The 14,406-nt window shown below is 33.7% G+C and overlaps 2 protein-coding genes across 3 annotated transcripts in view; one reads left to right on the top strand and one right to left on the bottom strand.

The window, feature by feature from the left end:
- The window catches only part of LOC106107408 (unconventional myosin-XVIIIa), a 135,769-nt gene that overhangs the window by 27,603 nt on the left and 93,760 nt on the right, over positions 1-14,406 (top strand). The window contains exons 3-4 of one of the 2 annotated variants that reach the window (XM_013288256.1): positions 155-1,384; positions 2,469-2,603. In XM_013288256.1, the coding sequence (XP_013143710.1) occupies positions 155-1,384; positions 2,469-2,603 (1,365 nt within the window). Of the gene's footprint in view, positions 1-154; positions 1,385-2,468; positions 2,604-11,338; positions 11,482-14,406 lie in introns of those variants that run through there. The other variant, XM_013288266.1, reaches the window with a different exon arrangement.
- On the bottom strand, positions 6,038-8,037 carry LOC106107423. Its single transcript, XM_013288277.1, has 3 exons — positions 7,784-8,037; positions 7,058-7,302; positions 6,038-6,697 (listed from the first exon to the last, which is right to left on the bottom strand). Exons 1-3 carry the CDS (start codon positions 7,944-7,946, stop codon positions 6,257-6,259), a joined length of 849 nt encoding a protein of 282 aa, XP_013143731.1. The 5' UTR covers positions 7,947-8,037; the 3' UTR covers positions 6,038-6,256.

The raw sequence follows: 14,406 nt of genomic DNA, 5'->3' as shown, positions 1-14,406 counted from the left end.
CTCGTACGAACACCTATCTCGTGCGCGTAAAAAGTCTGCTGACCTTGAACTTTACCGCGGCGTACAAAGTCTGCCCGTGCGAACGCACGCTCAACCGTAACACAAAACAACACGATAAATGCAATGTCGTTCAAACTATTTGTTTTGTTTTCAGGTTAGGCGGTCTCTGAAATTACGTGGCCGACGTAAAGAAAAGGAAAAACTACCCTCCGGCATCACAGCCGACTACACCGCGTCTCTGTTCGCCCATCTCGAGCAAGATTCGAATTATTCCACCTATCCGATCATTTCAACCTCGGGCTCCAATTCCAATCTCAGTGATGAAAACAACCACCTCTCCCCCGGATACCCGACTCCGATTAATAATTGGAACAAAAAGGAAGGAGTATTGCAATCCGACAGTTCGGAGACTTCACTAAATTCCTTAAATAATCCGAATAATACCAACAGCAGTCCCCGACAGGCGCAGAATCTACCTCCGATACCACCGCGACCGCCGAAACGTGGAATCCTCAAAGGACCGCGTTTAAGCAATACTAGTTCTAATTCTCAGGAAAGCAGCGTTCATAATACCGACACGGTTGACTACATAAACGGTCAAGACACGAATGTTGTGGCACGAAATACGCAACAAAACGAAGTCATTTCTTATGGAATTCCGCCATCAAAGAGCACCTCGTCCAGTGATGATAATCAACAAATACAAAACTTTACCAAAAAAGTAATTCATAGTCCTATAGAAAATCAATATAAAAACTATAAAAACAATGCCAACAACCCATCAATTACAACCCAGGATGTTGATGAAGCACCAAAGACAAATGGCAACAACTATCTCGGCGTCACTTCGACGTCGCCGAGTGCCGATTCCTTAACAGATACTACCACAAATTCATCATTTGCTACACCACCATTTTCCACCTCGCCTGTTGGGGAATCTCAAGGCTTCCACAGATGGTCCAGGACTAGCACGTTCGATGATGTGTACCTACCGTTACCGCCATTAAAACCCTTGCAATTACCGAAGCCTAGAACGCTGATTATCCAAAGACAGAAAGCACCTCGTAATGATTTCGGATTCAGCCTTCGTAGGGCGATGGTCCAAGAGAGAGTGTTTATTGGTGACCTTAAAGAATTGACTGGTCACGAAGAGAACGGACTAGCTAATGGTGACAGTAAATGCAATGGCAATGTCATGATAGTATCCAAGTTGACGCATAAAGCTGTGATCCTTGCTGAACCTGGCTCGTACCCTGGCGCGAGTGAGACTGGGTTGCTGCCCGGAGATAGACTAATCGAAGTAAACGGTGTGAACGTAGAAGGAAAGAGCAGGGAAGAAGTGATTGACCTTATCAAGGGGAGCCAGGATTCTGTTACCATAAAGGTGAGTTTTACGTTTACGTTTTTATTTGATTTTTCATGTGTAAAATAACGTGGGTCTTGGAGATAGCACTGTTTATATTTTCTTTCGTTTTATCTTCCGAAAGTATTAATTCTAAATCGAGGAACGATGTTGAACTCTGTATAATCTAGTAGGAAGGGAATAAATATGATGCATTAAGTTTAATAGTTTGTCTCCCTAAACTACGTTTTAAACAAAGTGCAGTGCATTTGATGTTCTGTCATAAACACCTGACACTTTAAACGAGACCATTTCAGACAAAATGAGAGGATATTTTAGGATCATATTCTGTTATAGCATTTGCTTCAAGCATGTTTGGTTTACTTGTCTTTTGTTTGTTTTTGCTATACAATTGGCATGTGGCATGCAACAAAACATTGAAACTGCTTTGATTATTATCAGATTATACTGAAAACAAACCAAACATTATTTTTGTTTTATTATGTTGTAATTATTGACATAAATATGTACAATATAATGATAGAAAGGCCAAGAAATCCAAAATAGAATTTAGACAATTTAACGAATCTAATTAAATTAAATTTCTTAAATGTAACGCAAAAGAAGACAACATAACACATATTACGATTTTTTATTCAACTAAAAAAAAAACTTCAAGAACCACATATCAACTCAAACGTCGGTTGGTCAAACGCACTTTCTTTTTGTCCTTATTGAATTCAATGTATAATTCGATTTTCAAATTATTACCTCCATAAAAGGACCGATCAGTTTAATAGATCATTAGTTACATTTCTTGAACAGCGAAGCTTGTTGGTTTTAACAAGCAAAAGGATTGTACAGTTTCCGCTAAACGGGTTTTAGAATTATTTACTTTCTGTCTCGTTATTGTATTTAATTTACAATTTTAATGTTTTTATAATAATTTACCATTAAGACAAATTGTATACTTTTACTCACTTTATTACTATAAATCGCATTTGTAGAGATTAATCCTAATTAAATACATGTTAACGTAAATTTCAGTGTCAAATAACATGATATAGTTATTTTGTCTTGTCTGTCTAACCCTCTTTAGTGAATAACGAATAACATTTTGGGCCAGGTACAACCGATAGCTGAGCTATGCGAGTTGTCGCGTCGTCGCGCTGCTGATGGTGTTGACGTGGACCTTTCTGACAGTAATGTACGAGGTGGTACACTCAGCAGATCTGGCAGTCGCAGGTTTAATACCACCCAGGTAAGTTTATAATTAAAAATATGGTCTTAATTTGAATTGGCCTATTCATCACTCATAATGAAGCAGATACGATACGGTAAATTTTGGATCACAAAATGCTAGGCTACGTAAAAAGTTTAAAAAATATATGTTTCTAATTTATACTTATAAAGGTGATTATAAAAACAAAATGGTTTTCGGAAACTGGAATAGTTGCCAATTTTTGCATAGAATAAGTACGATGAAGTGCAAGGTTTTTGGCAGCGTGCTTAAACTTTAATATACTTGGCCTTTTTTCAATTTAATAAGAAAGAGTTATTTTATAGAACAGTACATACATATAAAAATGTAATATAGACACAAAAAACTTAACAAACTACTTCGTCAGACTGACAAGTATAAAAAAGAAAACAAGCTTAATTTCAATGAAGGTTTAATTTGCGATTACATAATGCTATTACTCTATTACTTTAGCAAATTACATTTCAGAATCGATTAAATCAGACAATAAAAACAGTTGCTACTATTTATCGATTATAAAATCGATTTGGTAGTGTTGTCACAGTATCGTGCAACTTTTTACTCGACTTGGCGTCTCGATTGTTACCGCGTATTGCGAGATCATATCCACATAATCGTGATAAATCGATTACTGTGTTAAATTATTTTTGTTGCCTTCGTTTTTGTACGACACGTACCCTCAGCTACTTTTAGCTCCGAGTTCTGAATATTTAAAGTTAATTGGGTACTAAATAAATTTATATAAAGTATTTGGCCTTTGTAAAATAATGTTGGAAAAACTTTTAGTAAACCTTTTTGTATTCAAATGCAAGCGGATATTTAATTAAATAGTTACATTTACTTTTCTATAGTATATAAACATTTCTCTTAGCCTTGTCGTAAAATCAATTGTAAGTAAAAACCATGGTATATCGTACCCCGCACGCTGAACAATTACGGACCCCCAGCGCCGCCCCGAGCGATTTGACTCACACGCGCTGGCTAGATTAACTGATCTCCGTTGACCGACACAAACTTAATTGTGATTAAATGATTGTAAACTGTTTATCAACTGTCGTCACTATCCTATTTTCCCTGCCAAAACTTCGACTTCTAAACCAAGCGATTATTTTTAAGTAAAACGTCCAATTTAATTAATTTTCTAATTTAACTAGCTGTTGAACGTAGTGCGCGTGAAATTAAAAAAAAATGTTATTCACTGACAATGTAGCTTTTTAACGATGAAAGAATTTTTGAAATCCGCCCAGTAGTTTTTGAGTTATTTCAATACATACAAAATACAAATCTTTCCTCTTTATAATATTAGTAAAGATGTGTATTGAAAATGAAGAAACGTTTGTGTAATATTAATGTTATTGTGGCATATTCCACCGGTTAATGATATTTAGTCGTCTAGAAATAGAAGTAAATTTATTTAAAGAAAGATCTTTACCAGCCAATTTTCGTAGAATAATACTTTTACGTAGCTTAACAAATGGACTCTTACCTATTATCCAAGGACCTCGTTAGCTTTGACTCGAACAATTCTTAACTAGGCTGCGTACAATCCAGCCACTTGCAAGGGTTCAGCTTTAAAGTACACACTTTTGCAAAATAAACGTGTACCTACATAGTATGCGAAACGAGTACCGAGAGAAGAAAGATTGAAATTAAAGATTTTTAAGCGAATATGTATTGCAGTTTTTACGCGTGGAAGTGTCCGTGCGATCATACTGTAAGATCACTTCTAAGTCATTCTCTCATTCTCTTTAAAAAATTGTTTTCATAAATGTATTACATCAGTTGTAGTTCACTCTTATTTTATTTTATGGTAATTTTTACAACTAGATAACAATTTTATTATTTTAAACTACAACCAGTGCAGGGAAAAAATCTTTGCTACATTTTCACCTATTTAATTTCTCCTCTAAATCCTCAGAGAATCTGTGTAAGAAAATACTAAGGTTCCCGCCACGAAGGTAAAGGCGGGAACCTTGGAGGGTAAGGTTGCAGGTAGGGCGACGGAGCGTGATACCCTGTCTAGACGTTGCACCCTCCTGTAAATAAACTACCCCTTATAAGCTTCGGATGGGTCGTTAAACTTAATCGAAATATTATCAAGTAACGTTAATAGGAATATATCACCGCAATGTGATTTTTCAATTAAAATGCTTACTTTCTGACAGTTTCGTAAAAACACTGGGAAATAGAGAACGTTGAAAAATGATTTTATTTGTATTTGTTCTACGAAACAGTTTTTCCTAAGAGAAACCTGTCTAGTATTTCATGATTATTATTAATTCAAGTATGGTTCTTAACAAGAAATTTATTTATCCTATTAGAATTGCTATCTGTTTATAACTTTTCTAAAAAGTTGGTTGATCTATAAATGTTACTAGTAAGTAAAAAATTAAAATTAAAAATAAAAGTTTGAGGTTACGTTCGTAATGTAAAGTAAAATGTTTTTGTCCTCGTCATGTAGGTATACTCTATTCAAAAAGCGTCCGTATTTCTCTTAGCTACTCATTTCTTTGTCCTACGATGTTTTAAAACTCCATAGTTGCAAGGAAAAAACCCGCATTTTAACAAACATCTTTGTTTTCCTTTCTATTTGTGAGTGGGAATTTCACTATTAAAATAATACTTTTGCATCGAAAATAATCCTTCTAATATTATAAATGCTAAAACTGAAATGTACGGATGTTTGTACTAGGTATCAAAATGGCTTCACGGATCTCGCTGAAATAGAACATACAGGTTTATCAATTAAGTTTTCTTTTAATCCTGTGCGGACGGAGTCGCGGCCGACAGTTAGTATTTAATCAGTCTTGACAATTTTTAAACCTTACGAAAAAAGTATGTCAGCGCCATCTAGGTTCGATTAACAGACAGTGTCGTCCACTGTACTTATATCTCAAAGTATCAATTATAATTATAATTTTTTTGTTGTTAGTTAATTGTACTGTGTATTCACCAGAAATATTTTAATAAGAAAACAACACATTGAAATACCGTTTTATTTATTTGTCATTTACAATTATTATTCAATGTAAGTATAACTTGAATTTTTTTTTTTACAGAAAATATTTTTTTTTTTAATAAAACATGATACATTTATTTACAAAAAAACTGTACACAAGTTAACAATAATAAAAATTTAGTGACACTTAACAATATCTCATATTTTACAACCAGTTACAAATAAAGCTTATTCTTCAGCAATAGTATAACTGAAAAAACTTGTAGTTATAGGTTGTCTGATTATTCTAAAAATACTTTTAAAACCTTTGTATTTACAAAGTTATAATTGCTGTCCATTACAGAACCAATAAATTAATTTTTTATCTCTATTTTTTTACACTACACATTATTACCAATTTTATAATTAAAATTAAATGTATTACATGCAATGTTTCATAATATTTTATAGCAATATTTTATTATGATACTTTGATTTGAATTATTAAATAGTTTCTTGACTCTGTCTACTGTAATTATTTTAGCAATTGACAATAAAGGCCAATTTTTAATACACAAATCAATCATTTTACCTACTCTATCCTACTTCCGTAAGGTCAGCGTACAATACTAATAACTTTTAAAAAATAATCAGTACTTATAGTGATTAAAATATCACAAGTATTCAGTAAAATCTAAAAGTAACTATTTCACAGTTATTTATTTTGTAAGTTTTTATCAAAACTTTGCATTTCATATTTGGCTATAACATTACAAACTTCCATCTTCACTTTAGGAATTAAATTTGGTTGTAATTTTTTCACACTAGCTGCCATACTTCTGAAGAAAACATCAATTTCATTTGTATTTTCCTTAAGTACTTTTTCTATTAATTTATCAATAACTTGTGACCTCTGTTCAGGAGTCTTTGGTTCTTCTACATATCTTACATAGGTTTTTGGTCCATTAACTACCACCGGTTTTGGTAGTATTTTAACTGGAGGCACATTTCTAGGTACTGGTATATTTTTCTTTCTGCCCGCACCTCTTTTCACCTTCTTAGGTGGTTCCTCGGATATTTGATCCAACTTTGGCAATATTTTAATATAAGTATTTTGTTTCATCTGTGGTTCTTGTGGGTCATCCACCACTGTAACCTGGAATTTGGAAGCAAATATGTTAATATGGAAACAAAAAGGTATGGGATTAAAAAAAAGTGAAACTACTAGCGGTACAATATTTATATAATTCATTCAGACATTTTGAACCACCACAAATCAAGTCCTCAACATGTTATCTATAGTGAGGAAGAGGAAGTTTGACATGACCAGTCATTCAGTGAAAAATCTTTATCTCTTACATAAATATCCTATGAGATATGGAACTGTTCATCGGAGGAAAGTTTTCATTGTCAGTAATGTAAAGTGCCATGTTCCCTGACAAAATGGCCACAACTTGAAATTGTGAATAAAGTAATTGTTAAATTAAATAGTGTATATTAAATGATTCTCACTTACCTCACTAACTTCATAGTATTCTTGGTTATCGGTAATAACTTGTTCGGGGCCTACAATTGTTTCTATCAGCATTTCATCTTTTCCTTCTTCATCCATATTTACAGACACTTCTCCGATATCTGTCCCTTCAAATAAGAATTGGAGCTTCTCAAAGATGTTAACTTTAGTTTTATGCAGAGTACCCATTCGCTTGCTTCTCATGAAGCCATCACGTAGACCACGCCAGCGTTTCTTGCATTCTTCAACTGAAATTCCACATTATATGTTTAAGTAATTTGCAACTGATAAGATTCAATAAGTAAATAACTAGTGCACGATGAAAATATCCTTTACATCAGGTTATTTTTAAAATACTATAAGTACAGCTTTATTTATACTTATAGTAGTAGTATTTTTACTATAAGTAAAAATAAAGCTATTTTACTTACAACAAAATAAAAAAAACAGCGACAAAAATATTCATTTTATTACTTGTCCCGATTCAAATATTTATAAGTGTTTTAAACTCTATTATACCTGAAAAGTTTACATTTTCCTTCGATCCATAGTTGCAATGTAATATATGCTTAAAGTTGATTTATTCCTTTCATAAACATTGGATTTTCGCGCTAATCTTTCATGACTATGGTACGACTATGACTATTCGTTCATTTGCCGTAACCGTAATACGGTGCAGTTGTGTCATGCAGCACAAAGCGAACCAATCCACGTCACATACTTACTTACCTGGCTTCGATAAAGCTAAAGCTATTTCTTGCCATGTACATTCACGAGCCAAAATATTCTTCCTCGACGGATCAAAGTAATTATACAAACAAGTCTGCGGTTCCACTAATTTAACAAGTCTCTCGTCCTCTTCTGTGGTCCATCCTATGGCATTCAATGGCATTTTCTAGTTCTCGTTTTAGCTTGCGTCAAACGTCACAACAAAATGTCGGCCACCTACCACGATCGCGAATGGAAATAGCTGCGCTGCGCAGCACGACGTCACAACCTGTCAATGGCTGCCGTGCCGTCGTTGACTTGTTTGTGAATTGCGATTGCGTCGGCCGTATTTTTTTTTTAGAAATGTTTTTGAAATCAGTTTTTACTTTATTAAAATGATGAAAAAAATACAGTATATTGTTTTTAATGATATCTTTTAAATCAAGTTTAGTTGATACCGCTCACGCCATCTCTTGAGCAGTGTTGATAATTATTTACTTGTGAGATAAACAATGGCTGCTAAAACTTCCTTCATAGATGGCGCTGTGAATTTATAACTTATGTTTAAGGTTTATCGGGATACAATACTTATATTTGCATTAAATGACTTTGTACCTACTTAATTAATTTAATGTTTAATCACAAAAAGTTCTACTTCAAATATCACTGTAATCAGTAATCACTTATCATTTCTATACTTAGATGATGAAGGAAGTAAAGCTATCAATTATGGATTTTGTTTCGGTTGTTTATTAACTCGAATATTATACAAGAATATTGGGTGACATCAGGTTCCGCTTGTCTAATTGCATTCCTCAACAACTATAATAAACATTATAAACCCTAATTTTGACGCGTTGTAAAATTTATCTCAGACGCATTACGACCATAAGCCCTTGATGCCATGAACACAAAGTGAGCAAACATTTTTAAGAATTATGACACGGTTTTAAAAGCTTTTGATAAGCTGGAGTTTTTGAAGTACACAGTTCACAGACTAAACTAGACTTTTTTGATGTACGAGGGACGTAAACGTAGGTGATGGTTGACGGAGATAAATTTGCATAACCTTTTTACTTGTTTCTGTGTCTTATTAGATGTTTTCTTTTAGCTTTTCTACAGTTGTTATATGTATCAGTATGGAGAAGCTCGGAGTCTACCCAAATTAAGGGCTAGGCATTGTCAATTAGGGTATTTTCGTTTGTCTTTCGTAATGGGTTCGTTAGTGGTGCCAGTGCATTGATATCTATAAACCGATAGGTCATAACTTGAAAGTCACATCTTTTGTTTCTCAGTCTTAAAGCGAACAGTAAAGAAGAATTGAAAAGAGAAGATGAAGTGCAAGTGGTGTAATATAAAGTCTAGTACTGTGCGTGTAACACGTGATAATGTTTTTAATAATTGAACGGATTAGTACTTATTGTTAACAATTTAGCGACACATTGTTGTGCAATTATGAATATGCAATTATATCACGGCCGACCACATAATAAATATAAATCAACACATACGAGGCGCGCGGTTTGAACTCGTACGTAAGTTGTAATTACACAATTACACATGTGGGTAGTGGTTATTTATGCGTTCAGTTATTAACAGATCGCTTCAAAGTAGCGAGCTTTGTAATTTATTTTGATTACGCTGATTGTGAACTGTGCTCGAGCTGGTTTTAAGTATACGCATACTATTTATTTAATCTTGAAAAGACATAGTAAGTTCTGTAACTAAACTAATGCTAAAATGTAACGCTGTAAAACTATAGCTATAGTTTGGTAGCTGTTTTGAAAATCCAATATCGATTATCCACAAAGGGTTACTGGTCTTTTTATGATCACGACTGTTACTAGTTAATTTGCGATGTACAAGTTTTTAAATAGATTGAATAAGCACATTATGTGTTGATATGTTAATGTTACAGTGGGCAAAGATGTTTGCTTGAAAATACAATAAAAATACAAAATCCCTGTCCATCGTTCAGACTATGGCCGCGAGTTTACATGTTTATTATGTCACGTAATTTGAAGGAAATTAAATAATTCCAATTCGATGTATCGGATGTGATATTTTCGCTGCTGCAGTGATGCGTGGCGTAGGGGGGGTGATCGCTGAGCTGCGCTTCCGCAGTTATAACTGACTTCTGATATAACTATAACATGATATGTTATTACAACGCTCCCTTTCTACTTTCTTCTCTATTTTAAATAATACGGTTTTAATCTAAAGAGATGGGAAGATGTACGGCTTGCCATAAGGCATAATAACCTGTTTTCTTTTACATCCAACATTCTACCTGCATGTTATCGTGTAGCAACTTTAACCTACGTAACTATTGCTATTTAATAATTCAAATCAAATTTGGTTTTGTTATTCCTGGAATTTTTATATCATTTGCATTCTCTCAGACTCTATGAAACTCTTTGTTTAGTTTGCGGTTAAATGGAATTTTTATAAAGACAATAATTTCTATTCTTTTGAAATGATCTTAATTATTTTAAACACTAACTACGTTGTAATGTTAAATAATATTTGTGATTATTATGTGGAAACACAAAGAGTATAAGTATTGCGAAAATATCTCGAAAGTGAAAAATAGTTAATTCTTGTAAGTGAACTATTTGAAAATAACCCTGAGTTTACACTGAATAAACACAGTTACGAAACTATATTGCCGTCACAGTTTTTCAGGAGGACTGAGAAGGATAGCTATATGTTTGTCTAAAAGTATCGTTATTTTACTCCTTGCTTAATTTTGCCCTTAGGTTGATATATATGCTTTTATAGCAATTTTATGATAATTTTATAGCTTCGGTAATTGAAGCTAGTGTTGAGGAATTGCGATATAAATGAGCAATGACTTAAATACATTTCTGTCATCGTGTCACAATTCGCTGTATGAACTATATCAGTTGATGTTTATTTTAATTGATAAATTAATTAATTAATTGCCTTGAAGCAGTTGCGGCAAATTGACAGTCGTTTAAGTAAATTTTGCTACATGTCTGTATGTAGAAAAACATATATTGTGTGAAGCATTCATAGTTAGATGGAGACATGAATTTTTTTATGTTGCTATTGCGTACTATCCGTAGAATTCACTTTATGTAAAGAATTCTGTCTGTACACAGGATTTCGGTATGTATGTTAATTATGTATATGACTTTTATGTCACTCGGTGCACATTTGAAGGCCAAATGTTTGAATTACAACGTAGATCCAACTGGATGAGACCGCCACTGGTTACGCCTACATTAACTTCTACAGGAATATGCATACATACAGTGAGTTTCCACTGTAAGTATGAACATACATCTCCCTTCGTTGTCTTTGAAAAATAAATAGAGAAAATGTTCTCCAAATTTTAAAGACTTCGTGCTCTACATTCACTTTGAATTAAAAGACGCCAAAACATGTTTCTAAGTAAAAAACCCGAAATTGTGATTAGTATATTTAGTTAATAATTATAATATTTAGCGTACCTGTCACATAATTTGTATTAGGCGCGATTTGAGATTCCCTTGCAGATACGGTGAACGCGAATCGTGTTTTACCGCCATACAGTTTAATTCCGAACGGCGGGAACTGCGCACGCGCGTGTCGCTTGTTGCGTCGAGAATTCGAAACGAGTTTGAAAAAAGAACATTGTTTTGTGATTTAAATTTTGACATTTCATTTTCGTTATTTTTTAAATAGTGTTAGTGAAGTGAACTGGTTGGAAAAACGTGAGTTGTGGATGGGCGGTGCAAAAAAAATGACAACTTATTTAGTTGTTTACGATAATTCAATGTTCAAATTGAGCTCTGACAAGATCTAGAATGTACAAATTAAGGAGAAAATCTTTAATACGCCTGTAGGAAAAAAAATAAAATAAATGCTCTGCATTTTCTTTATCGATCGGTTATGAACATACCTACCTAATGTCTAAATTAGAAAATAAAAAACATATAGACGAATTGAGTACGTCCTTCTTTTGGGAAGTCGGTCAAAAATAGTTGAGCTCGTGTTTTTCCTACACTTCCTTAAGGATTCTGTCTCTAGATTGAAACAACTTAGATACTGTAACCATTAATACATTAATAGTACATTATGCGGGCATAATTTAAAGACGGATATTTAATTCTTAATCTGTTCAGAATAGTTTCTGTGTTTCATCTTTTTAACCAAGTTCACGGTATCAGACGTCTTTTACGTTGAGTTGAGGAAGACAAAGTCATGAAGCGCTGTTAATTGAATTTCGTGATTGTAACTCTATTTATCTTATTTCAATGCTTTGAAATACTCTATTTGTACAGTTACATCAAAGTATGGTTACGCGTTTGACAGCAAGATTAATTTTGTAACCAGCATGTTTGCTTCTTTATTACATAAGCGGACCGCTCAATCAACAGAGATTGTGATAAGGATTTTACTATATGTTGTTCGTACTCGACTTGATTTAGACTCTCACGACTGTATTGTATAAGGGTGTTTAGAAGTACACAAATCAGTTGAAGACATCTACTGTAAATCAGAAGCATTTTTCTCCAATAAGTGATTCAGAATTTTTTCACTGTCGAAGCATATTTGATCTCATTTTGTTTAAAGGGAATGAGGTTTCTCCAGTACGGCGATGAATCGAGGAAATCGTATCTGAAACCTAATAAAAATAAATTAGTTGGATAAGGAAGTCGAAGTATTCGCGTCTGGTCAATAGGGGAAACATGACACGATGAAGACCGTGTAAAGTTTCCCGGAAAGTGAATATAGGCTTTGTTTTAAGGTAGAAGATAAAGATATAATATAATTCACGCACTTAATCCAGCGGAGTAGGTAGGGACAATGAATTCCTAGTGGTGAGCTAAGATTGCACTCCCTACACCTCTCTCTCGTTTTTTACATATTTATTTCTGAAGTATGAAATCTACTAAATATAAATTTATTTGATTTTGCTGGTCATAATCTCATCCGGAATGTAAGCAACCCGATTACAGCATCCTTTGCAATAAAACTATGTCAGTTGTAATTCCCTATTTATGTGTAACTTATAAATAAACATTCAATCTTACCATGAAGAAGAGTAGACACGGATGTACTTACTAGTCTCTTTCATTAACATAAATTTCGATTTTGGTAATTTTGAAACTTTAATTAAGATGCACAATAATTTTGTACCGACAGCAAAACAAAACTCTTTTATGATGAGCATTGAGTGTAAGTCTATATAGCTAGATTTATTATGTTGTCCGTCTGCAACTAAAATAACCGCTGCACGAGCCGCGGCCGGCGGCTATGCCTTTTATAGACGAACAGTTGCGTTCCCGGCATTCCGGGATTCGATACCTCGGCTTCCTAATGGATTAATTAACGTCTAACGTTCCTGTCTTCATATTACTTTGCAGACAGTACTATTTAGTAGTCCTTCAATTATCCATGGCTTTACAGTGTTGAATTATTTTGCAAAAATTTACGGAAGCATATCATTTCGGTGGTCATACTCGATGTGATTGATTTACTACTTTGGTAATAATAGCCTAAAATTGTCTAAACAATTACTTAACGATAAAATGGATACTAAACTAACTACACACTAAGAGAATTTGTAAAAAGGAATTAAAAGCAATTGAATGTAAAAAAATGCGTAGAAGCGATGTGACTGCGCTCAAATATGGCTGCAAAATGTCTAGACATTTTGCTAAAAATCTATCCTTTTATTATAAACATATCTTACTTAAGATGAAAAATAATTACCATTTGGGATTTTTGTGTTATTCTATGTTGTTTTCGTAACAGCAATCTACATAAGTGTCGTCCGATGCAACATTCGTAGGTTCAAGTGTGAGAACGGGTCAGATGTTGAAACGGTAACGGTTTCTATTAGCTAGTTGTCTATTTATTTATTTCTTATTGCTGTATACTTGTGCGATGTTGATTCAAAAATTTCACCGCTGCACTTAGTTAGGGCTGCCAATTTCCAATGAGCGTAGATGTGAATATTTGGGAATATTGGGTGTTTGTAATTATTTCGCTCGATTCTTTAATTCAGTGCTTCTTTTATATTCTGATTCTGACGTAAAGAAATTTGATGTTAAGATCGTAATGTTACTAAAAAACCTTTATACCAATAAAGTGACCAACCCTACACTCAGTCCGCCCACGACTGGGCGACTGGTATAGCTCGTGCATTACTCACCTAGAACAGGATCTAGCGTGCCTTCAGGCACTGTTACATTAATACTAACTGCAATGCATAATGTATGTTAATAGAATACACTGTAACCACCCGTCAACGGATACTGGCCTAGCTTACTTGCAGTGCATTATTACAATACATTACAAATTAGTTTGTACATATCCTGCATTTATACTATCATTGTTATCAGTACACTAGCTGTTCCCGTGTGGCTTCATCCGCATGAAATTATAAAAAAAAATTATTGTTTACATTTCTCAATTGCAAATGTTAAAATTACCATTACCATAATAACTTTGATTCCTTATTGTTGGCAGCTTGTAGTTTATTGTAGGAGGTCCCTTGCCCACATGAAGGTTTTTTTTTATTTAATTATCCATAAGTTTAATAGCGTAAAAATATATAGCCTAAAGCATGTCGTAAGTGTAGGGTATTTTTATTAAAGAAAGAGTTATTAAAAATATCTGTTATTGCTGAC

Source organism: Papilio polytes, unplaced genomic scaffold, assembly GCF_000836215.1.
Source record: "Papilio polytes unplaced genomic scaffold, Ppol_1.0 DF824269.1, whole genome shotgun sequence".
NCBI lineage: Eukaryota > Metazoa > Arthropoda > Insecta > Lepidoptera > Papilionidae > Papilio > Papilio polytes.
The sequence above is the reverse complement of the archived record's forward strand: the minus strand, read 5'-3'. Positions and strand labels throughout refer to the sequence as shown.

Bases quoted from the DNA above. Each gene is read 5' to 3' on its own strand.
- LOC106107423 (XM_013288277.1), bottom strand. From the start codon at position 7,946: ATGCCATTGAATGCCATAGGATGGACCACAGAAGAGGACGAGAGACTT. The intron at 7,303-7,783 runs GTAAGTAAGTAT...GTGGAATTTCAG, and splicing joins TTTAGCTTTATCGAAGCCAG to TTGAAGAATGCAAGAAACGC. The intron at 6,698-7,057 runs GTAAGTGAGAAT...TCCAAATTCCAG, and splicing joins AATACTATGAAGTTAGTGAG to GTTACAGTGGTGGATGACCC.